Source organism: Acanthaster planci, linkage group LG13 (genome assembly GCF_054643075.1).
Source record: "Acanthaster planci isolate LZ-2023a linkage group LG13, COTS_SCS, whole genome shotgun sequence".
Taxonomy (NCBI): domain Eukaryota; kingdom Metazoa; phylum Echinodermata; class Asteroidea; order Valvatida; family Acanthasteridae; genus Acanthaster; species Acanthaster planci.
In genome coordinates this window covers 7,411,564-7,436,935 of record NC_141789.1, presented here as the reverse complement: position 1 = coordinate 7,436,935, position 25,372 = coordinate 7,411,564, and the positions used below count along the sequence as shown (strand labels likewise).

At 41.5% G+C, this 25,372-nt stretch overlaps 2 protein-coding genes and 1 pseudogene across 10 annotated transcripts in view; 2 read left to right on the top strand and 1 right to left on the bottom strand.

Annotated features, from left to right (window-relative positions):
- The window catches only part of LOC110982507 (meiotic recombination protein REC8 homolog), a 388,761-nt gene that overhangs the window by 173,687 nt on the left and 189,702 nt on the right, over window positions 1-25,372 (top strand). For all 9 annotated transcript variants that reach the window (XR_015427552.1, XM_087145215.1, XM_087145210.1 and 6 more), the window contains 2 exons: window positions 5,926-6,108; window positions 16,340-16,400. Coding sequence is in view for 8 of the 9 variants with exons in the window: in XM_087145215.1 (XP_087001341.1) it covers window positions 5,926-6,108; window positions 16,340-16,400 (244 nt within the window). In the remaining variant the exon portion in view is untranslated. The remainder of the gene's footprint in view (window positions 1-5,925; window positions 6,109-16,339; window positions 16,401-25,372) is intronic.
- Window positions 9,884-12,195, bottom strand: LOC147796966 (uncharacterized). The gene is made up of 2 exons (XM_087145250.1): window positions 12,112-12,195; window positions 9,884-11,449 (listed from the first exon to the last, which is right to left on the bottom strand). The coding sequence occupies exons 1-2, from the start codon at window positions 12,134-12,136 to the stop codon at window positions 10,707-10,709; spliced, it is 768 nt and encodes a 255-aa protein (XP_087001376.1). The 5' UTR covers window positions 12,137-12,195; the 3' UTR covers window positions 9,884-10,706.
- Window positions 12,619-14,157, top strand: LOC147796965 (uncharacterized; annotated as a pseudogene).

Genomic DNA, 25,372 nt, shown 5'->3' with positions numbered 1-25,372 from the left:
TGGATGTACCGTGCAAGAACATGACGACAATCTCGACAAGTTCCTGCAAAGGTGCGCTGACAAGGGCATCAAGCTAAACTGCAACAAACTCCACCTCAATTAGGGAGCAATCTCATTCATGGGCCATATCATTTTCAAGGATGGTCTGTGGACCAACCCTGAAAAGGTCTGTTCCATCAACAAGTTTCCTTCTCCAATGAACCTGGAATAACTTTGCTGTTTCCTTGGTATGGTCAGTCACCTCTCATGGTACATATCCAATCTGACTGACATGACCCATCCTCTGTTCAACCTTCTGAAGTGTGACATACCCTGGCAGTGTTCTTCCTCTCAGGACAATGCATTCGCAACGGTCAAACAAGTCATTACATCTACGCCGACTCTCCACTACTACAACCTAGCCAAAGAACTGACTCTTGAGAATGATGCCAGTGACTATGGCATTGGTTCTGCCCTTTTACAAAAAGGTAAGCCCATTGCCTTTGCCAGTCACTCCCTTACTTCCAGCAAGTGGAACTATGTTCGGATCAAAAACGAAATGCTCGATGTTGTTTTCTGTCCAGACTGTTGTCACGAATCACAAACCTCTTTTTGCAATCGGCAAGAAGCCCCTGTCTAAGTCCCCCAAGCGCCTACAGTCCCTACTGCTTCACACACAGGTATGCAAATTTGAGCTTGTTTTCCATCCTGGCAAGGAAGTTCACCTGTTTGATGCACTGTCACATGCACCACTCAATGACATGGTCGCAGAGGAAAAAGTCATCGTGAATAACCTCAAGCACACTCCTTTCTCCGCTCATCAATAATTCCAGCTACACACAGCCACTAAGGCCAATGAAACGAGGAGTTGCTTCATGGACACAATCAAGACCGATTGGCCCGACACAAAGCAGAGCCTTCTGGCAGTTCTCCTTCCGTACTTCAGCTATCATGATGAACTGACTGTCCAAGATGACATCGTCCTCCGTAGCGACAAGAGTTGGCATTCCTCTTTTCATGTGCAAGACATAAAGCAAAAGGTACACGCTGGTCACCTAGGTATCAACACCTGTCTGCTTTGAGCACAAGACCTCATCTTTTGGCCTGCGATGTCCCGAGACATTCCACAGTATGTTGAATCGTGCGAGACACATGCGATGCACATGTCCCAAAGCCACAAGCCTGTTCTTCTGCACAAGATACCGGTCAGACCATGGCAGAAGATTGGTACCGACATCTGGCAAGTGCAAGGGCGACTTTACCTTGTCACCAGTGACTGTCATAGTAACGTCATTGAAGTCGACTTCCTGCCTGACTTGTCTACCCGGACTGTCGTAACAAAGCTGAAACACCACTTTGCCCATTATGGTATCCCCAACACTGTAATCAGTGACAGTGGATTACCGTACACATCTGACACCTTTAAGAAATTTGCCATAAACTGGGGTTTCCAACACATCATGTCAAGACCAGGAAATCACCAAGCGAACGGTGAAGCTGAAGCTGCTGTAAAGATCATCAAGCAGCTCTTCCTGAAATGCAGAGCTATGCATAAAGACCCACACCTTGGCATGCTGAACCTGTGTAATGCTCCCACTGAAGGCATGTCAACCAGTCCTGCCCAACGCATGTTTGGACGTCAAACCAATTCTCACCTGCCCTGCCTCCCCACCAAATTGTAGTTTGTTCCCCAAGATGGTCATGGTCACACAAAAAAGCACAGAATTGAATATTCTCATTGCTATACCCACACTGTGGGAATTTACCATATTTTTTGGATTGCTCACAATGTATTTGATCCCTGGGATGGGGGCCTTTGCTCCAAGTCATTCTGATGACCACACCAGCCATTCAGCTGCAAGGGTTCCCCCTCCCCTACATGCATCTGTTCACTGTCTTGTTTGCCCTCAATAGACTGACATCGGAGGCAGAGTCATTCTTCTCATGACTGGTCACTGTCCCAGCTGAGGCATAGGACTTGATATACAGTATCTGTGTTCCAGATCACCTTCAGAGGCCTAAACCCAATCATTGATCGGAGATAGCCGTTCCATTATTTAGCGGGCCAACAGACTTCTAAAGAGGTGGGTAAGCTGCTTCAAATCCCCTTTCATCTCCAGTTCAGCTTTTTCAAGACTTCTAATGCAGGGACATCTAAACCTAAACAGCCTACTTTCCCTGTAGATAGATAGTGTGTGCATCAGATATTATAAATAAAGCTTTAAGCAGGGACAGGATTAACAAAAACCCACCAATAAAGCAAAATCTGACAGATGTAAGAATTTGTTCCTTGAGAGGCAATTGTTAATGCTAAGACCAATACATTAGAAACCAGACTTTCAGCTTAAGACTACTATTAATGTTGCAGGGCCAAATATTATCCTTTTCCATTGTTCTTGCTCAATATCATGAAAATCCTTCCTTGTCACATGCAAGTGGTGTGCCGAAGGTGTTTCATTTTCTTGATGATTGCCTAGATTTTTGCCTGTGAGAGTTTGCACTGGGTTTTTGCCGCAACTTTCTGTTGTTGTTGACATTTTGTTCCTCCCATTAGTTGGCTCCGTTGACCACCTATTAGATCTGCCTCTTGAGAGGGGTAATCTGTCAGACAATAACTTCATCAAGGCCATGATTCAGGACACCATTGTTTCACAATGGAAAACGAGTTGGATCTTTGTTGGCATTTGGCCAGGTGCCCTTCCACCACTTCCCAATTGGCATGGAAGTAACAAAATATATTCTTCCAACTAAGGCTCGTTTCATTGATCCAAGAGGGTTGCAGGCCTATCATTGTCGTCAGCCTACAACAAGGGAGAGCCCCCAGATACGCCCGTTCCCCTCATTCTCGGGGTCACAAGCCAAAATGGGCTTCTGTCAGCTACAAGTGTGCACATCCACTCAGGTTTCAGTCACCAGTGATTCTGCACAACTTCAGATAGCCAAGTTCATTGGACAATTTCATCAGGGTGTCACCTGGAATTTACCAGTGAACCTCCCATTCTCCTTTGACCACTAACTCCTGTCCCTATATGGATCCCCTTCAGACAAAAGAATGCCACTGCTGTTCTTCTTTAAAGGACAACCTCCGGTTTCACTGCAACATTCTTTCTTGCACAAAGATGTTCGGAGAATGACTGCCCGTTATCAACCTCCAACTGCTCAGCTGCTGCTTCCAGATAGAGACCCTTTCATCCATTGTTTAGTCTCAGATGACTGGTTGGTGAGTAATTTCTTATAACCTGAAGGACACGTACATTCCTATTTCTATCCATGTGGATTAGTAGCAGTTCCTTTCAGTTTGTGTACCAGGGAACTTTGTATCAGATTCTGTCTCCCTTTCAGACTTTCTACTGCCCTCAGGTCTTCCACAAGAACCAAAAGGGTGACAACATTCTTGCATCAAATACATGTCTAACTTTTTATGTACCTGGACGACTGGCTTAAAGTGGGCACTACTTTCCAGGATACAGTCAAGGCCCTCTGACAGTGGTTAACCGTGAACAACCTATAATATGGAGTGTGAAGTAAAATTTCCCCACCCCTCCCAATTGATTACTCTCACAACAGATGCCTCAGTACATGGCTGGAGAAGTCACTGTTGACAATACTAGGTCAACAAATCAGAGTTCGTTTCAGTCACTTAGAACGTCTGCAGTCATTTGAATCAAGGGTCCCATCTCCCTACTACACCAAGGTCTAACAAAATGGCCAAATTTTCCTGAGAAATTTTCATAGCCCCAGTTTGGTCACAGCAGCCTTGGTTTCTTTGTCCTGAGGGGCTGCTTGTTTGTCACTAGTCATGCTCCCCAACCACCACTGGTGTCCCTTGTGTCGGGGGTGTCACTCACCCCACCCCAGTTGGTTAGTTTTGTCAAGAAAATCATGGTCTGTCAGCAAAATGAACAAACAAGAATGGAGAATGAAGCAGAAATGATGGGGGATAAAGTACACTCGTTTTGTGTGATGGCCTGTTGGCAACCCCCCCCCTTCAAAATGGTCTAGCTACGCCCGTACCAACCACCCAGACCTTATGACTCGGACCAGGTCTAAATATGTACATCCAGACTTGGCTTCTTTTCATCCTTACGCCTGGATGATATAAAAATCTTCCTCTGAGCAGCAGAGGGTTTGGAAAAGCTACAGCCTTGGCATCAAAGGATAGACAGGAGTCCACAAGACAAATTTACAATAGCAGACTCCTTCACTTCACTAAGTGATGCAAGGAAAGAATCAGTGATCCCCATTCTGTTTCTGTAGCTGGAGCTAGGGATTTTGTCTACATATTAAACTCCCCAGCTCTCCACTATCAAGGATTAAAAATAAACCATTGTTGTCCTAAACAGTTTCCATGATGGCTCAACAACCTCTTCAAATACGCCCATTTCGTAATCACACTTGCTATGAGGTATGTTTATAAAACAGTCCCCTACAGGGAAATCCATACCATTGTGGAATCTGGGTACTGTTCTCCCATCTCTTGCAAAGAATCCATTTGAACAAGCAGAGAATTCTTCTCTTTGTCAGCTTACAATAAAAAAAGTTACTAGTTGCTGCAGCAGCAGCAGCTCAACAAGAGTTAGCAAAATCCAAGCTTTATTGATACAGCCAGGCCACATTCACTGGGATCCCAGCACAGTGTATGTCTAAACCAACAGATTTCTTACCAAGAATCAGCTAGCTGAGCTGATTCCCCCCCCCCAAGCTTGACATGATTTCCATTGGTGGAAGAGAATAAATGGCGGTGCCCTGTGCAAGCTCTTTCTACTTCAAATATAAAATTGTCTGCTGGAAGAACCTAGCCACTTTCAAATTTTCCCTGAAAGATGTCACACAAGCTGAGGGACTTACAGGCAGGCAACTTCCAGGAGGTTGGTCAATCAGCAGCCTGCAAAACCAGCAAAGCTCAAAATAGATAGGCAGCTCCTTGGTATGTCTACATAACTTGTCACTTCTGTAGGTTCAGTTTAGACCTTCTGTTAACTCGGCAAGTCCCTAATCTCCTTCATTATTATGTTGCGGTGCTGCCCTGTAAATGCAGGAAAGCAGATGACTTGTTTTCTAAATTGGAATCCGAAGGATATTTTCATTCCAGAAAGGAAACACTCACCACTGTTTATCATCCCTTCCAGTTGAATTATTAAAAGAAGAAAAAAAAATAGGATCTGCCTGTGCTACACAGCCCTTTGTTTGGGATATGCAGGAGGTGCAGATGGTGTGCCGTAGGTGACTCTTTCAACGAGTTTTGTGCATTTATGTGTGGACATATATGCATAGGGTATCTTTTGCTAGAATGGAAAATTCCTTCAAATTTTGGAAAAGTAGGACTGACAAAGTTTCAGTCTCAGGCATACAGATATATAGCCTGCTAAGATTTCTATAATAAGGGGCAAAAGCAACGGAAAAACTTGTCATTCATTCTTGCGCGTGTTGCCCTTGTCTAATGAGCATTCCATGCACCCAAAATGCTGAATATCAAAACTGACCAGTGTGGTTTGAATTTGGGAAATATGATTTCAATAAAAAATCTAATTTGTTTACTTTAAACATTAAAAGAAAAGAAACCCTGGCTTGGTTTGGTTTAGACTGGTCAGGTTTAAAAGCTACATTCTACTATTTTTGGTTGGGTTCATCAGCTGTAACACTAAAATCAGATATAATTTTCAACTTTTTGTGTGTGTGTAACACCTGTTTTGTGTTTGTCTATTATATTTATCTTGTAGTTTGTCCCTACCTGTAGGTAAGGGGACAACAGTTTTAGGCTTCACTTATAAGAAGCTTTAATGTTGCCAGCTCTTTAATTATTAAATTACGTTTTGATAATCTTACAATACATACAATTCCTGTATTTTAGTTGAGTGAGATCATCAGATTATGCTAAAACCCACTGTGAAGAAATTCAGCTGTTGTTTACCCAGTTATTTTTATTTGGTCATTAATCATTTATAGATCCCTGTCTTGCATCTGTCACCTTTACATCCCTCACCTGTTGTTCCCTCATCCCCGATTCGGCATGGGCACAGGCGTCAGCTTTTATTTTCTGATGTTGTGGATGACTTTACACAGTTGTCTAAACAGTACATTCGGAATAATATGGCAACATCCAGTGATTTGTGCCATACATTTGACGAGGTAAGAGAATTTAGTAGTTTTCTATATTTATATTTTCTGTTTCTTGCCACAGCTTCAACTATTTATTGTTTTTCCAGATACCGCATCTGTTTTGGGCAAGCAGATATCAGTTATACGGGCTGGTAGGCCCCAAAACATACATCAAACAAACAAAGAACTCCCAGGTCTGATGTACATGTACATCTGTTGTCATTTGGCTTACAGGCCAACCATTAACGAAAGGGCTCCCAGGCCCAAGGAATAATCATGAAGTAATAACATGATCCATCCAACCTTTTGGGGCCAGCGCTGGATGTGCTGTGGAATATACAGCACCCCACCCCCTTGGGTACATAAGAGGGTGTGGCTGACCCTTTACAAATTACAGTGTATTATGGCAAACATCAACATCAACATATACATGTCACATCTTGTATGTATTAGGAAGTGGCTATCTTCAAATCCTGTTAACCCCTTGACAACAGGAATTTCTTCCCAAAAGCCGACTCCAAGAATTCCAGCCTCGCTTGGCCACGAAAGCAACCTGCCAAACCCCATATTCTCAGTTTGTGGCCCTGCGTGCTCTGCACTCTTTGAATTACACAGTGAAAAGGCTGATTGTGCGGTGGCATGCGACTCTACCCACCCTTCCACATTCCTGTTGCCTCTTTTCAAAGTGGGGACTATTGTGAAGCTGGTGATTATGATGCAAAATTTGTCCTTTCATTTCTGGGCTATGCACAAAGACCAATTACCGTATATACAAGAGTCAGGATCTGCCTTCTTTCACCGTGTTCACTCAAACGTGGGCCGAGAATAATAGCTGAAAAGCGGGCTGAGGACCTCAATTTTTACGGCGGCTATAGCCGCTCCCCAGTGCGAAGGGGTTAAAAACGGCACAGTACAAGTTAACATAAAATTAAAAATAAAGTAAAAAATAATACATTTAAGAAATGAAAGGATAAGGATAAATGAATGAATGTCACCGAGCTAGTACCCAAACTGCAATATGGGGGATACATCTGCCCCACCAACAGGGAGAACCTAACTCTGCTGGCATCGGTGATGTCTCGATTTTTCCTGGCAACAGACGCCTCTAACCTTACCTATAATAAAATAAAGATAAGTATACCAGACACGGTGACACTAAAATAATGAATCACAGCTAAACATAAGTTAAAATCAAAAATACTAATGACCCTACAAGATAAAATTATTAAAATCACAAATCTTGCAGTGCAATATATCTCTGTACAAATGCAACATTAAAAAGGTAAGTTTTCACTTTACATTTGAAAACGGCAAGGCTTTGCTCGCACCGTATATTCCATGGCAAGGCATTCCATAATTTAGGAGCAGCCATTGCAAATGCCCTGTCACCAAGTGTGGGTAGCATTTTACCGTTAGGGTAACTTAATAAAGGACCGTTGCTTGCTGACCCGAGATGATATCTAGACTCCTTAATGATGACAAGATTCATTACGTATCTAGGAGCAACACCACGGATGGCTTTGTATGTTAACAGGATGATTTTGAAGTTGATCCTGTACAAAACAGGTAACCAGTGCAGTTGATACAATATTGGTGTTATGTGTTGAAACTTGGGTGTATTGGTAAGAAGTCTAGCTGCAGCATTCTGGACTCGCTGTAATCTCATTATCTGTGCTGCTGATAAACTATACAAAAGACTATTACAATAGTCCAGACAGCTGGTCACAAATGCGTTGAAGAGTTGATAATTCGGATAATAACTGGAAGCAAGACATCAAGGCAATCGCTCACCAGCTTAGTAGGCATTGGATCCAGATCATGTGATTTCTTTGTGGACTTCACAAGTTCTTCAACCTGTGACCTACTTAGTGGTTGAAATTGGTCAAACAAAATGCCACACAACAAAGGCGATTCAGGTACTGGATTGGAAATTTGGCTTTCTGCGGCTTAAGTTAAATTATCAAGCCTAACATGGATATTAGATATTTTCTTCTCAAAAGTGCTGGGGTGGTGGTGACCCAATTAACCTACCTTGCCCAACAAGCTGTGACAGACTGATCCTCACATGAGAATTTGCCTCCTAAAACTAGCATCGCCTGGCAGAAGTAATCTGACCCATTGCCTGATTGGTTAAAACAATGGGCTGTGAGTGGTCAGAATAATGGGCAGTGATTGGCTACCAGTTGATGCTCAAGTAACTCTGATTGGCTCACTTTATGAATAATTAGTGCCAGAATCCTCTTTAAAATCCACCTTTTGTGAAACCCTCAATTTACAAACAATCATAACTGCAAGAAAAGGGGGGGCAATTGAATGCAAACTGGTACAGATTTGTGGAGAGTTTTCTAGGTATTTGTCAGCAGACTCTGTCTACATTGCTGTGGGGAAGGATTCTACATGAAAGTTAACCAAAGAAAGTCCAGTGGAGACATGGCTTTAGTCAAACTATGGGATGGAAAGTTACAGCATATTGTAAAATGTTCAAAACAGGATCATTCCACATGTGGTAATTTAATTGGCTCAGGTCAAGTGAGTTCCATGAAAAGGCTAGAACTGTGTGTGTGGATGTCCATGATTTTCAATAATTTGAATTCATTTTGCAAATTTGCATGACCTTTTGGGTTAAGTTTGAGCTCCTTGAAGAACCTGATATTGTTACTACAGATTGTTAATTCCAATCTACAACCTGTGACAATTGTGATAGGTGTGAACTTGCTAGGATGTCCCTTTGGTGAGGACAAACTGCCTGTGTGCACTGAGCAACTGCACTGAGCATATGTGACCAATTTCTGTTGAAATCATAGACACCTAAACAAAGCATAGTTTTCAGTGTGTAGACTGGGCACCCAATTGAAACAGTCCCTACCAGCCTCTCTCTCCTTGCGGCTGATGAGTCTGGGGGTACTTTTACATAGGGCACACAGAGTGGGTAAAAAAGTAAAGAGCAAATTCCCCAAATCTTGATATTGTGACATATGGCAGATCAGCTCTCCTTAATCTGGCTGGTTCGACAGAATGCTGACTTAATGGTGTAGTATCCTGCAGTGGCATGTAGGCCACAGACCCAAATGACTTCTTTGTTGGGTGATAAAACCACAGACTGGTGGAAGTGGCCAGAATCGGAGTAAGAAGGGTATGGAATAAGGTGGATGTCTCAGTCTCTATGCAGTTAGGCCCCAAGTCAAAATAGAAACGGTTCACCAAGCGGGAAATGGTTACCCTTAATCCCCTTTCAAACCATTGCCCAGTTCAACTGCAAGTGGGCAATGATTGCAAGAGAGCGTTTCCCGAAAAGGAGTTGGCTATGCAGCAACCTCTTTGATGCATACCACCATTTCCCCCACCTTGGTACAAAAGCCCTGACTCCCAGCTTGCCATGAATGGTTATTGTGCATCATCTTTGTTGTGTAAATTGAGCCAGTTCCTCCACAGGCTTAGCACATCTTATTTAGACAGACGAAACAACTAATCTCTTTGAACAAAAGACTAAGTCCATTGGAGTCTGCAGGCTTACGTGCATCAGTTCTCGTGTCATTGAATTAAGATCTGTTGTTTTCTTTCCCCAAATCTAGCACTGTCAGGCAGTGATTTCCACATTATAGGTTGGTTAAAGATTGGAATAGACAATAGACAAAATGGAGAAGAAAACTGTCTTACATCACTGAAGGTATTTTCATCAGCCAACAGCATCAACTGTTTCTTATCTTTATTTACACATACACTTTAAATTTTTACCATCGGCACAATTACCTTCTTGATCAAATTGCTAAATTTGCATGACATTGTTTTTTGCTTTTTACCCGTTTTCCCAATTTTTGTTTTACTTAAAATCCATTTCTTGTTTGAAGATTGGTTTTAAGTTACCCGTTGACTTGGACTTGAAACATTTTCATTGAAACGTTAACACTAGTTTTCTAGTTTAGTTTAGAATAACGTTTTTTTCCACTCCTTTCTATTACAACTGGTGAATTAATTTTCATCCAAATGCCTCTAAATGTATGGAGGTTTTTCATAATAAAACTAAGGATAAAAGCAATACTTTTAAAACTTAATTAAACCCTTCATCTTACTTGATTAAAATCTTCTACGGAAGCTATGAATAAAGTGAGAGTAATGAAATAAAGATACGTAAAAGTATGACTGTCTAATGTGGAAATTATATACTGGGACCTTTTGATAAGCCACAAGGATAAAGAGACTTGAATTACAATGTAGTTTTGCACCATCCTATTCAGTAGTTTGGAATGAATTCAAATAAAGTGAATAAACTTTAGATTGACGATTACATGTACATGTATACATCTTGTCCTAGAGTTTGAACAATGTTATTTTTACTACAAAACAAACACTATTAAAGCCAACCGGAATTCACGTTTGAACATGAAAGCATGAGTTATCTTTTAAAGTAATATGGACAGATGTTTGGAGTAAATGGCAGGTTTATAAATACACTTGGCAAACTATGTTCTTTGAATAATCACTTCGTATCTAGCCCTCTTGCAACATTCATTGAGTGCCTCAACCGTTTTACATCCACTGTCCGTGTACCAGTCAGTGAATCCTGGAAACTGCAACTTTGCTTGACTGAAAATACTATGTACGATGCTACGGTTTATTTGAGGGATCTTTCATCTTTTATTATTTTCGTCTCTGGAATTTCCAGTCAAATTTTGGGCGGCCAGCTCTTTCTTTGGGATCTCTCGTTTTAGTAGGTTGATGCACATTAGCCTTCCTCTGTCATCGTCCGTGCATTGTTTGCGTTGCTGCACCTCTTTCAGGATGACCTTGTAGTCGTCAACCGCGCGAACCATACCCTCATTCCCGCCAAGTAGATAGGTGTCATTTTCCGGACCGGTCACAGTGCGAGGCATCAACGTTGCTGGCGATGAGACGGATTTCTCCGACTCATTGGGATCCCGGCTGTCATCTTGAGGTGTCTCGGTTGCAGCCATGGAACGTATGGGTACCGGTGTGGGAGATGCCTCTGCAGTGGATACGGCCGGCGAGTCGAACAACACACGTGGGTGATTTTCAGACTGTGGTTGATGGCGATCGCCCCGCTGTGTATCTTCTGTGAGGGAGTGTGGGTCGGCAGCTTTCTCTCTCCTTTCCCTGACCAGGACCAGCTTGACTAATTCGCGGAGACGGTCTTGTTTTTGCTCCATGCGCTCCTGTCTCTTTTCCACCGCTGCCAGTTTGGATTGGATGTCTCCAAGTAAATCAAGGATGAGCTCCAGGGTTTGGTCCTGATGACTCATGCCATGAAACACATCCTTGACTTTGTCTTGGTTTGCTGACTGCATTCGTTTCTGAATTCCAGCCAGAGCAACGTTGTCATCATCGGAGTCTTCACTGTCATATCCGTTCACCCCTGATAACAGTTAAAAAAAAAGTTTAAATTTTCAGAGCAAAAATACTGTCCATCAAACACAGTTATAACCTTGAAAATATTATATTCTTATGACTTTGAAAATCGGGGCCTTGAAAATTGGAAACTGTGACTTTTTTTAAATTGGTGATTTCTCTATGATCTTTCCCATTTAGTCAAAATTCTTTATATTGCTTTTCGGTGCAAGTATCTTTAGTCCATTATTACCAAGTTTATTTGGAATCCTAAATCTTTAGTAGATGATTATTATATGCACTAGGCTGTTTTACGATTCTTTATAGCGCGTCAAAAGTGGACAACTGAAAACTTCAAATTTCCACCATTTTCTCATTTTCTGAGAGTAGATGTTCGGGTTTTGTAAAGTTGGGAGTGCTACGGTCGTTTCCGTTTTTAACTTGTCCACTTTTGGACCACCTCGTCGGCAAAGTAAAATCTGAATTTCTGCTATGAAAATTGTGAAAATGGGTGGTGCAACTTAAAAAAAAAGAACATCTACTAGCAGAAAATGAGGTGGTCCTTTTTTGACGCTCCATAGTCGACAGTGTACGGATTCCAGTTGTCAATCTTCTCCAAAGGGTTTTAGGTTTATACACCAAAATCATTTGGAACACGATTTCAAGAATAAACAACTTATATGTACTTACGTTTCTTTTGGCAGCTGCTTTCCATTTTCCACTGATCAATGTCGCACTCCTAAAAAGTACAGTGGTTGTAAAGTTCAGGGACTTCATGTATTGAGGGCTTGATTGCATGAATGTGCATGCATCCCGAAACGTATGTGCACAAGTGCGATTATTGGATTACTGTTCAAGCATCGGTGAGCTTGCTGAAAGGGTGAATGATGTGAAGCGTGGCCACTGGACAAACGATGCCAACTTCTTGTTTTTTAATCACACAGTGTTTGACCCACATGAAAATGATTTAGTTTGTAAAACCAGCCAAAAAGATGGAGTACAGTTTGAGTCCAATGCGATGCGATCATACATTTAGCCCTGTCCATGGAGAAATCAGCATCTCTCCGATTAGACTGGAGCTGCTCAGTCCTGATCAAGCTGCAAAGTGTCCAGCATCAAGGAAGCGACTGTTTGACGAAGTTCCACTTGAAGCACGCAGTGCCTTCCCAAAAAAGCGTACAACCAGAAATACGACGAACTGGTGCCGACTGTGGAGGCTCACTTCTTGACCATGGATTTGCTGCACACAGAAGAAGGTCTGAAACCTGGTCATCAGTCGGAGTGTCTGCCGAGAGGTTACGAGAAAAAGTTGCAAGGGAAATCCCTGGGCTTGCGGCATCAGTATCTGCGAGCACTGTCAAACGGCTTTTCGTTGCTCCTAATAAAAAGCACAGAGCATCCAAGTATTACCACGGCATTATTGATGCCAAAATTGGCATCAAGAAAAACGACATCGGAAAAAGTCACCCTGCATCTCATTTCTGCCGCACCTCTGTAAATTACGCATTGGAGATGGCTGCTTGCTTTAAAAACGAAGTTACGGTTTGGTCAGTGGATGACAAAAACAAATTACTTTTAGGAGGAGGACCCTATGTTGACCGGAGGATGTCCTTCAAAACCTACTTCATGAAAGACGATATGATACATTATCCTGACCACAATTTCGCCACAGGGTATAAAATCATTCCCAGCGGTTATATGGAGTTGCGGAAGCAGTCAACAAGTAAACTGCGGAACCAACGATCAAGATCTGAAAGTCCAGAGAAAAGGCGATCAACATCTCTCCTATCTTCACATGAAGATCCCCTTCCACTCCGTGAAAGTTGTGTTGATGATGGGGCAACTGTGGCGGGATCTTGAACTTGACTATTTAAATATCGTAAGCTACGCACCAGGAGATAGCTGGTTCAACATGATTGAGCACAGTTGGGCTCCGCTCACGATGTGGCTAACAGGACTTCAGCTGCTGGCTATAGTTCCCGGAGAGCAGAAATCTCCAGAAGAACAAACCAACCTGTCCAGCAAGGAAAGACGACGCAAGGATGCCGCTGCTCTAGACGTTGCAATTAGTGATGTTCAGCGCTGCCTCAAGGGGAGAATTTTTGACTCTTTTCAAGCTAAAACAGTTCCTGTCAAATCTGCATCATCGCACATCTACAGTGACGAATCCACCATTGATGAACTAACAGACGCAAGCAAGAAGAAGATCTCCAGCGGTGATTCACTGAAAATACTTGCTGAGGAGTACAAATTCCTTTGCAAGCATTCTGTGCAGCGGTCCCATCAGTTGGAATTTGTCAAGTGTCAAGAAACTACCTGTCGTCATTGTTCCAGCAAACCTATTCGAGCACGCACTCTCATGACATTTCTTCGGGAGTTTGGGGGTGGGTGTTGTTTTACTCCCCAGCCATCAGACAAGTATCCGGGGCACTACAAGACATGGGAAGAAATGGCGTCTCTAGCAACAGCGGGTAAACTCAAGAAAATGGATCTGGATAAGGGCTCAGTTCAAGTTTACAGGGAGAACATCGCAGATGCAAACATGGCTGCAGAAAGGTGTTTCAGAGCAGAGCCGTCAAGGATCGCCACGACAAAATTCTTCACTAGCAAGACATCAGCAACAAAGGAAAAGCCAACGGCTCTTTTCAGAGCCACCATATTTCAAAAAAGAGATGGATTTGCTGTCAAATAAAGATCCAGAGGCCCTCCCCCAAAAGTCCTTTACGTCTTCCCATAAAGCATTCCTTTTCTATTTCCGATTAAAATACAGCCCCGAACAAGTCAGCTAGATGAACAGTTTCAGAGTAATTTCTTTTTTTTTAAAAATCAAGCCCTCAAACGCAAAGAAAAAGTTGAAAACAACACAGAAAAGTCCTTTCACCATTGCAACGAAACCTTTTTACCCCTTTTTTGTACTCTCACGATCAAGTAAAAAAAAAAACATAAAAAATTGCAACCCCTGAAACAACCCCTGATACAAAAACATTCATTCTTCAATTCGTATAAAAATATGTTCTTTTGGGGGGAGCGCATGTACCAAAGGCCCAAGCTCAAAAGAAACGACGCAACAGGAGTAATTGCCAATTGCTGAATTATTAATGTCGCTGAAAAGAAAACTACTGCACCCGCCAATGAAATTGTGCGCTTTAAATTACGTATTCCTGCCGTACATAGGTATCCAATCAAAATGCTTCCTTTCGACATTCAGCAGCTTCATCAATACGTCTGGTGAGAGGTTTCGTAAATCAAAAAGATGGACGGAAAATAAAATAGACACGTCTCTCCGTGACACAATTTGTGCTGGAAAGACTACTTACATGTACATTGGGAACCTCCAGTTGATGGTTTTTCACATTCATGCAGGTACACGTCATGTACATGCCGCGGGCTTATTTCGGTGTTGTTTCATTGTCATCTGTTTCGTCCAACAGTCTTGAAGGTCCCTGGCATTGTTCATGCTTTTATTTCTATCTCACATGTGAATCGAATATATTTTCATGTAGCACTGAGGTTCATTATTCTTAACAAATCACAACATATTTGATCAATCGTAACAGAGGGACCCTTTTCACATCAGCCACGATCATGTGGTCATGTCCATCACACAAACATCGCTTAAAACACAATATGATCTTTTCATGCAATACACCAAAAACACTGCAAAGCGTTTCGCCTTGAAGACAATGAACAGTTCCACTAGGTCCTGTGGATTCTGTAGAAACGAAAGTAAAGCGTATACATCACTCTTCCATGAGATGTGGTGGCTGGTTTAACAAAAGAACAGAAATGACTCATACATGAGCCCGTTACTGAGCCTATTTGAAAGTAAAATTATTTGGGTGTGTTGTCTTCCACACGCAATATTACAGAGTGAAAGAATAGGCAACTGAGGACTGCACGCATGTATAAAACCGAAGCATATTTTCTTGAACATTATAGATGCAACAATCACGGGACTTCAAAATCAATCTAAAAAGTAAATAAGAAAAGTCGAATAATGTTGGTATTTGGGGGCAGTGTGGCAAACTGAAGAAAAAAAGTCTGTAATATCCATGTAAACGGTAGTGCAAACCCCTCCCCCAAACACCCTAAACAATGTTGACATATCAATGGGCTGGGGTCCCAGCTGTTGGTGAACAGCTCAATGACTCATCCACCAGCCACAATGAATGTAATCCCTAAGGCCCCTATTGTTACAAAGAATCACCCTGGAGCGGTGTTCATCGAACCGCAAGCCATTTTGCTACAGACCCCGGTATGTTGCCCGCTTTACTCTAAAGCAGGTAAGGAGCTTATCGTTTGTCCATCGTGTCCCACTTCATGAACCATTTCTATTTTGACTTGGTGCCTTAATTACCCTGGGAACTTCACTCATGTTTCATTTAATTGGATTGTCCCAAATCAATCCAACCCTAGGACATGGACATAGGTGTAAATCAATAAATCTAGAATAGTCATCATAAGGCTTCATCTGCCTTCTCATTCTATTTATAATCAAGAGAACTTTTAAGTGTTTACATTACTTAAGAATCATGCAATCATCTGCTCAAAACCCAGCCTTACATTGCCTTATGCATACTTTGCCTACCACAGACAAAGTGCAAATTGCCTCTTCCATACAGGAGTTGGTAAACTGAACTGACCAGTCATATTCCAGGATTCCCCAGTATGGGAAGTGTGAGTGACTCGGCTTTTTCTAGAGCCAAAACATACATACCTAAGGTTAATGATTTCATGACTAACTTGTAGTTTATGTTCCATTACAATTTGCAGCTGACCTAGATTTCTTCATAACAAAAAAAACAAAAACAGTGATTATTGAAAGACAGTGGTAAATTATGGTTGGTTACAGTGGTATAATTTTAATTTTCAGTTGAGAAGCTCAATGTTTCTTTGACACATCATATTTTCTTTTCAGGTTCTTCCTGCAGTGCCGATACAGAAAGCGAAAGAACTGTTGGAGTTGCCTGGAAGAACAGGTAATTATGTGTACATGTATATATGTGAGCATACAGGAAAATCAATGCTTTCCCAGAGGTGGGATCAAGTAGTATTAAACTTTGGAGATAGATTTCACATAAGCATTAGTTGTCACTGAGACTCTGTAGACCAATTGTTCCACAGACTATTGATTGTACCCAGCAAATGACATGACCTATAGTGTTGCTGATGTTGGGTATCAATTAAACATCAACAAAAATGGCATCCTCCCATAGCAAAGTGTATCACAAGGGTCATTTACTGTCGAGAGGGTGGAATAAAGATGGAACACGGAGGTGGCTTGTGTGGACTAAGTCATGTCTGCATGTTTATTCCATAAAGTGCCCGCATGGGCAGACATCCCCAGTGCGCATGCACTGTACATATATACAGGGTTATGAATATTCATATATCTCTACATTTACCAAAAATAAAGTTGACAGGTGGTACAGTTCTCAGACTGCTGATGTGCTGAGTGCTATCACGAAAATAAGCTTTTGTACTGATTTCCCACAAGTGTAGCTGGGAGGGTAACTTGGATTTGCCAGCCAGCTTTAACCACTTCAAACAAAGAACACACAGCCAGAGGTCAGGGCATTGGATTCCGTAAACACTTTATTCGATGCGGTGAACTGTGGAAGTAAAATGTTTTAACAATCATAAATCTTTGGAACAGTTTTAATATATGTGACTAAATCAATAAAAGTAATAATACTTAAAATGTAATCTGTGTGCACAATACAGCCCTGCAACATATATCCTACCTGCCAGGTAGATTCTTAAATTAGATAAATTAGAAAAAGCTGGAGAGCTCAACAAACAGGTACATGTACTAGTGTAGGGACAATTAATAATCTCAAATCATGAAAATTCAGAATCCATTGTTCTCAACAACAGCTAACATGACTTTAACTCTAGAACTATCTTTATTTTAATCCGGGGATAATAAATAGGGCCACACCTGGGGCCCGTAAGTCTAAAAGAAACATATATCACAAATCGTCTTGTTTATTATACCTAACTTGTTGGCCTAAACTTAAGACGTGCAAAAATAAGCTTACAAGTTGTGGCTTTACAGCTTTCAAAATCTCAAGAAAACAAACGTAAGTTACATGACTGTGTTCCCGGATAGGGCTCTTAAACAATAATGGTCCATGGCACTATGTATGGTGTGATCTGAAGAAAAAAACTTTGAAAATCTACTGAAATTTAGAGCAAAGCATGTGAGAAAATGGCTGTCTGGTCAACGAACTTTCTCCTGACTTCTGTATGGGAGTCTTAAATAGCGCCACAACATGCTGCAGAGTAATTTCTGAAACAATACTGTAAACTGTAAAGGGTGACACAATGATGGCCAATGGGTCCTTCACAGCTTTTTTTTTTTGGGGGGGGGGAAATATCACTTAAAACACACTTTTCTATGTGCAGGATGCCATATTTGTTGAAAGCTGATACCCACTATATGGCACGTGACTTGAATGGCATGCAGTTTACATGTATATACCCAGAGGTCTAGCAGAGGTGCGCTGCTTTCAAAAAGAATGGCAACAGCCTCCTGTAATTCCTGTGTTCCCTACTCCAGTTGTTTTTTCCTTGAGAAAACTCACATTTGGTGAAATTCTTACAAAAACAGACACTAAAAAAGTGCATACCATGTACCAAGTACATTTTATCCATGTTCATTCTTGTTTCTAAACCTGTATATCATTTTATGAACTCTTGAAGAAAAAAATTTCAATGTGCTCCACGTCTTAATCCAAAGTTTTTGCTATGAATGCATTGTCATTTACGTTTATTCACTCAGCAATCTTCGTCCAATGAAAACTTTCGTCTAAGCTCTCCAAGGCTTCAGTTTTACAAGGGAATAAAAGTGTGGTGGGGCATGTTTATAACGGTGAAGGGCCTGGTTGCCAATAATGGCCTGAGCCACAGGCAAGGGCCATTTTATTTCAAAATCTCACAAGAGATTCCGTGAGATTCCAGTTGCGCATGCGAGGGCATATCATTGTGCACAGGAAGAGCAGTAACTGTTCATCATTTTTGCATCGATAAATTTACACCAGAATTGGCCTCTTTTCGAAGTAAATTAGTACACAATGTCCGCGACACGGCCTCTCTGCCACACGCCGAAGTTTCACCCACGCAGATCGATGTTTCATGGCCAAAGAATGACAAATCTTCATCAATTGAGGTTCGCACTTTGGCGGCAAAGCCCGCTGATGGCGCTGTGTGGGAAGTTCATGTCCGGCAACCGGGCACATCCAAGTCGCAGGCGGCAATCACAAAATCATCTAGCCAGGCAAAACTCCCACAGGATCACTGAAATCCAAGACTCCATCATAGCTAAGTGAAACTGCTAGTGATGTTAGTCACTGCATTGCTCGACTGGAAGAGATTGTCAAGCAGCAGGCGGCTGACAATGACAGCTTCTGACAAACCATCGTAGCGGCTGTAACAGGTCAACTGGCACTTATTGATGATAATGACAATGATGCCAGCACCAGTTTTCCAGATCGTGATTCCACTAATGTAGATTTTGCAAACACCGACTCGCCAGTATTGGCTTCTATCGAAAATGACCAAGGTCCTTTGTTGGAATACCCTTCTGACATGTCTGAGGATAGGCCTACTACTGCCACCTGCACTGCCACTACCAGTGACCATGACTCAAGACAGTCAATTGTCCCCAAAATTGCAAGGTGCTTGTTGTGCCCGAAGTCACTCCCCAAATTTGGGAAAATACCAATGCGAACTCAAGGTCTCGTGACCTTAAGCTTCAAAGAGTGCAAAGCTGCTGATCAAAGGCATCACTACTCTGGCACAAGCTTGCAATGGGCCATGCACTCTTGAACAGGAACATGGGTGCTTACTTTATAGCCACAGCCAATTTTGAACTGAACTGTCTGCAGTAGGAACTGATCAAGCCCAACTTCAATCTAAGATATGCACATTTGTGCAAGCCATCCAATAAAGTTATGTCCCAACTATTTGGCAAGGATCTTGGCAAGCAGATCAAGGAAATGCAAAAGGCACAAAAGGCCACATTTGGGGTGCTGAAATATGCCAAGCCGGGACAAGGTCGCAGCAGGTATCTACCATATCCTAAGACTACAAACAGCAGACTCCAACTCCAAGCAGCCTTGGTGGGTTAGAAAAGCAGCTCAAACCCTTTCTTAGGGGGCAGTCAGAACTTCTCAAGATACAACAGGGGAAAGCCAAATCCCCCTCAGTTCCAAGGTCAGAGATGCAAATCGTCCAGCCTACAACTACGGCAGAAATTCACCGAAACTTCCTCAGTTCCAACGAAGAAGTAGACGAAAAAAAAGCCAAGTACAGCAGAACAGGTGGGTAAGTTTCATCCACAATTTAGGCTGTTGGGGTCATATGTCAATGAATGGGAAACCTAACTTCTGATCCAATTATACTACAGGCTGTATCTAGATACAAATTGGAATTTGTTGATAATATGGACTGGTCAATAACACAGACTGGCCAATATAACACAAAGTAGGCCACCAATGCCTTACAAATTAAAGGCTGAAGAAGCTTTGTCAGTTGACATGGACATTCAACAACATCTTCAGAAGGATGTCATTGATGCCACATTGTTTAGGCGTGCGGTCAAAATACAGACGGTTTAGAAACAGTTTAACGGTTGGTGTTAATCCCCCTTCATTCCGTTCGTCTTTTGGTGTTGGACAGTTCAACGGTTTGAAAAGAACCGTCTGACCTGGACGGTCTGGCTTCACGAGCAACCCTGACAACAATGGAGTTTGTGGCTTACACAGCCATGGTTGTGAACAAAATATCCTATTCAGGGAGAACTTCATTGGCCCTGGTCAGCCTTCCTGGGCTGGCCGTGAGGATTAGTGGTTAACGCCTTGTGATAGGAAGACACAAAATCAACTGCATTCCAGGCTACAGACATTTATCTAGCTTCAGATACGTTTTGAGTGGGTATTTCATGACAAAAAAGCATCGCCCCAAGATAATTGTTCGTGTTTAAGCGTTTTTTAGACTGGAAAATAAATGCGTCTATATGGGAGTGACGGGGAATGCCAAACACAGTTGCCTCATTTTACCGCCTAATCTATCGTCTATTAAAGGAAATATTCACGTAGAAGCAATGTGAATTTATTTGGAACTTCTGTCCCGTGTACCATATTCTTTGAAGGTAATAAAAAAAATGTCAAACTCCGCATCAAATAGTGCTGCAAGTATGTGTTCGGTTCAGACAGGGCTTGGACATTTTTTGCCGAACTTCGGATCGGTTGGGTTCGGACATGTACACACATGTACAAGTACAATGCACACTGAGACATGAAAGGCTTGCTACGATCGTGCTGCAAAGGCCTATAAAGTATTTCTACGTGTAAAATTATGAATCTGCTATCTCTCCCGATCCGCGAGCAACTTTGATTTGAATACCTTTTTTTATAAACTTTTTCCCCAGAGTTTGTTTACGAGTACATATAAAGTTATCGTCGAGGGTGTGACAGTTTCCGACCGTGTTTTGCTGACCAGAAGCGGTTGAGTTCGGACCACGCTTGACTCAACAAAACGACCGTAAGCTTTGTGCAAATAGAAAAAAATAGCGTGCTCAATTAGGACTTTCCTCCAGTACAGAATACAAGATTAAAATCAAATTTCGAGCAAATTGTGTTTTGGTTATTTTTGCAAAATAGATGGCTTTTGAAAACTACGAAAATGGCTTTCATTGCATATCTGAGGGGGAACCTTTCCGATGACAGCGTGCACGTGACCAAAGGGGCGATTTTTCATCAGCCTCTTTTGAAGGAATAACAGCATTTGTTATTTGAGATCTGGCAAATTCCATTACAACGCATCTGCACTACGATCAAACCCTTCATGGTCAACTGAAAGGCAAGTTAGGCCACTGCGCGAACAAAAATCCCCTCGCGCTGCGCTGAAGCACAGCATGCACCGAACCGCTTGGCAAAATTTTCATCCAGGGATGCTTTGGATCGAGCGCGAGTCCGACTGTGATCGGCATCCAACCAAAATTTGTTTTGCATTCCATTTATGAGACCATTGGCCTAATATGGAACGTCATTACCTTAATATGGAACGTAAGGGCGTGGCTATCGTAGATTGGCAAATAAAATAATACATCTGAATATACATGAGCACGATTGGATGTAGTGAGAATTTAGAAATGTTATGCAGCGACAATGCAGTACGTTGGCGTGTTCTTGGTTGATTTCTGAGTGATTCTCACCACATGCTTTTTACAACCATCTCATGATGCGGGCCATTGTAAGTTTTAGTATGTTCATGCACGTGTGGAGCACGCTGTATAACTCGTTATCCATTTTTCGTTGTGTTTTTTTTTATTAAGTTTTCTTGTATTTTTGTATGTTTTCCCGCGTGCCATCAATAAAATGCCTTATTAAAGCCGTACATCCGAACTAAACAGTTTGTTTCGGTTCAAAAGTGCCTTGTTTGATGTTTTTTGCCTGGGTTCGGCGGTTCGCCTGCAGCACTAGATTAAATTGTGTTTATTGTTTTAATTTACAGTGCATTAAAATTTAATAGGTAAAGTCAAACACCAGAGATAAGTATAAAACCCGACATGTTTGTTTTTCCAACAAGAATTTTGTGCAGCCACAAAGTATTCAAAGAGTACAAAAGAATCGTATGTACAAAACACATTGCAACGTGCCCGCATGTACTATTGACTTCAAGAAAAAGATGTACTTGTATCCTTAAATTGTGCAGGTGCAGCTTTGAAGTAGAAAGCGCGTAGTTCGTGTACGTGTCTTCCTCGATCCTACACATGAAAACCTGCGAGCGCGCAATACTGAGTCCCAGCTTGTGCACACGGGCAAAAAAAAAAGGTTTTTTCTGTAACTACATGTTGGCGAACAGAACACTACGTCGTGTATGATTCAGGTAAATACTATTTCGAGTTAGTATACTCGATTCTGCAGGTATACAGTTAGGTGTGTATTTAACTCACGATACCGAGACAAAATATCAAGATTACAGGGTATTGAGACCTGAAAAGACTGGGTCTGGAAACTGGCTTTTCTTAATTTGGCCCTTAATAATCTAGTGACGCCCCCGACAAAGGAAGGGATCGGGTCTTTCCTTTCGGCACATTCCCATAAGTGTCATAAATAAGAATACAGTGCCTTTAAACCGAGGTCAATTTGTGGTCCCTGAATGAAATTCATGCCAAACAACCACCTAAGTCGGTGACTTTGCCATTCTAAGAAGGGCGAAAACCCCCTAAAACCATTAAGGAGAAAAAAGGGGGAAATTCCTCTTCTGGCTCCGTAAAACTGGCAACCGAGTACAGGATTTACCGGATCGCTGTCAATTACTCTAGAATGGGCAAAGTGGACTACCGACGGAATGGCATCAACATTTTTTTGCAAGGCAGCAAAAAAAGGTATAAAAGTAAGCTACAGCTGACAGTTGGTGGCACTGAAAGGGGTGGAGGAGGGTTGCTTTTGCAAAACAGACAGATTTTCTCTTTTCCAACCAAACACCACAGCTGCTCAAGCAAAAGTGACCGGGAGTAACTCTCTCCAGTGCTACTACCATTTTAAGGTCACGCCAGTAACTAATTCGAGGCATTAAATCACCGTGCCAGCAACTGCAAGTGAACACTACTGACCCACTTAGTGACAAGAGCCTCCAATGTCCTGCGGTGATAAATTATTTGAAGCTGCAATTTATTTTGCCTCAAATTGATTATATTGACATTGATACCATTTTGAAAAGTTACGTAATTAGAACGACTGTTGAATGATGGTTGCATTGGAAATTTTTTTCTCACGTGGAGTCCCTAACATTGAATGAGCATTTCAAGCACAACATCCAATTGGCATTAATGCCACGTTGTCAAAGGTACATTGAAGCATCAAATATATATTGAATACAAGTTTATGATTTTGAATCCTTACCAATAAGTGAACATGACACATGATGACAGGAATAATACAAGAATAAAATCAACACACATAGCTATACATTGACGTTCATTCTATGTTGGCAAAAAAAATCAAGTACATGTACATCATTCAATATTCATTCTATCTGATCTCGAATGTTCCACAAGCACAAAATTTAATGGCACCCAGGGTGCTGTTCAATTTTCTTTGTGCGGAGTAGCTAGGGCTGTAGTGTTTATGTTTAGCTCTGTGGTTACATCCAACAGAAGTGTGGTTACATCCAACAGAAGTGCAAGTACATTTGTCTTCTTACCCTTAAACACAATCTGCACATTAAAAATAAAAAGAATTTCATAGAAAAGATGAAAGGAATAGAGCACTGCTCAAAAGCGATCTATGCATATACAGTATGTACGCGTGCATTCTTGTAGAAATGAATCTCTTTTTACTCTTCATGTTCAGTATGAATTCCAGGATGCACACTTGAGGAATGCAGTAAATGGAACCAAAATTCCTCCAAAAGGATTCTGGGATCCCCATAATGGGATAATGCAGTTAAACGAAGTGCTTTGAATTCAGCATAATTTTTGATATGTCAACTCCGTGTACAGGACTTCTTGTACGTTCATGTCACACTTGCTGATCTATAAATTTAATAGTGGGAAAGGTTTGTACACCGTGTATTACGACCTCAACTTTCCTTTCAAATATTTATACATATCACACATGGATGGCCAAACAACTTTGTTATGAACATTAACTCATAGCTTGAAACTTTTGTCAGGAAATTTTGAATTAAAGTTATTTCTATATGCCAATTTCAAAAGAAAAACCCTTAACCCATAAATGACAGAGTTTTTTACACTTCAAACAGATTTTCAAAAAGACACACTGGAAAATTACCATCCAATTACCAGTATTTCCTATTAACTTCGATCTTAAATTACTTCAAGAAAATAGTATCTGTCTCTGCTTAATCAAGGACTTAATTTCAACAGTCATCCATGGCTTGTCAGTTTTGTGTAATTTTATGGATTTGGATGCGAATGTTAATTGATTCCTGCATGGACAGTGTTCATGTATAAAAATCCCCCTTTCTTGAAATAGTGTTGGAAAGTCCTGGAAAGGAACAAAGCAAAGAGTCTTCTTATACATTCATTCTGAATTAAATCGAAAAACTGCTCACTTGAAGATTACATGATGGAAATGTGGAACACACACACATGCCGTAGCAGTTGTTACAAAGTTCTGGTTGATAAAAAATATTGGTTATGGTGACTCAATTTTGTGTTGAATGAGAAGTATTAAAGTTTTGAAATTACAACTATGTGAACTTGAAACGGAAACTATATCTAATGTTGGCTGATTATTAAATTATGGTTGTTGATTGTGACACCGTACAGCAAATCAACATCACCGGCTTAATGTTGATTAAACATTTAATTCAGGCTGATAAAATTGCTACCGGTAGGCCTACCTGATTTTGACAATAAATCAACATTGGGTAACTATGGAAAAACACAACAAACCTGCAGACAGTCAAACAACGATGGACGGCACTGTTGTCCAGTTCCAATTTTGATATAAAGTATTGCCCTAGTAAGAGGAACGACAATGGTGATGCCCTCTCTAGGCTTCACAAGTCTACACCATTTGGTGATATAGAAACTTCATGAAAGGGAGGTCATGGTTGCTGTTGTGAAAGCATGCTGTTAGGCTTTTGGGGTGGGAACCACTTATGAGCCTCGTGTTTGCAGTTGGTGTCACTTTAACAGTACCTGGAAATAAACCTGGCAGATATGTCCAGGCTCCAGCAGGAAGATCATGACGTTGATGTGGCAGCTGATCAATGAAGGCAGGTATCCAAATACTTCAAAGCAAAGAAAGTTCAGTCTAAAGACCATACCTCTTATTGGAGAGTAAGAGACTCAAGTGCATTGCCAGCATCCTCTATTGTGATATATTTGTAAGGTGGAACCGCACTGGCATAGTTTAATACATGTATACTAGTCATGAATAATTTAGTATCAAGAGATTTGCATACAGTCTGC

What these genes read in the sequence shown, in the direction of transcription:
- LOC147796966 (XM_087145250.1), bottom strand. Translation starts at nt 12,136, where the DNA reads ATGGAAAGCAGCTGCCAAAAGAAAC. An exon ending in AAGCAGCTGCCAAAAGAAAC is followed by an intron (nt 11,450 to 12,111) that starts GTAAGTACATAT and finishes AACTGTTATCAG; the next exon opens with GGGTGAACGGATATGACAGT.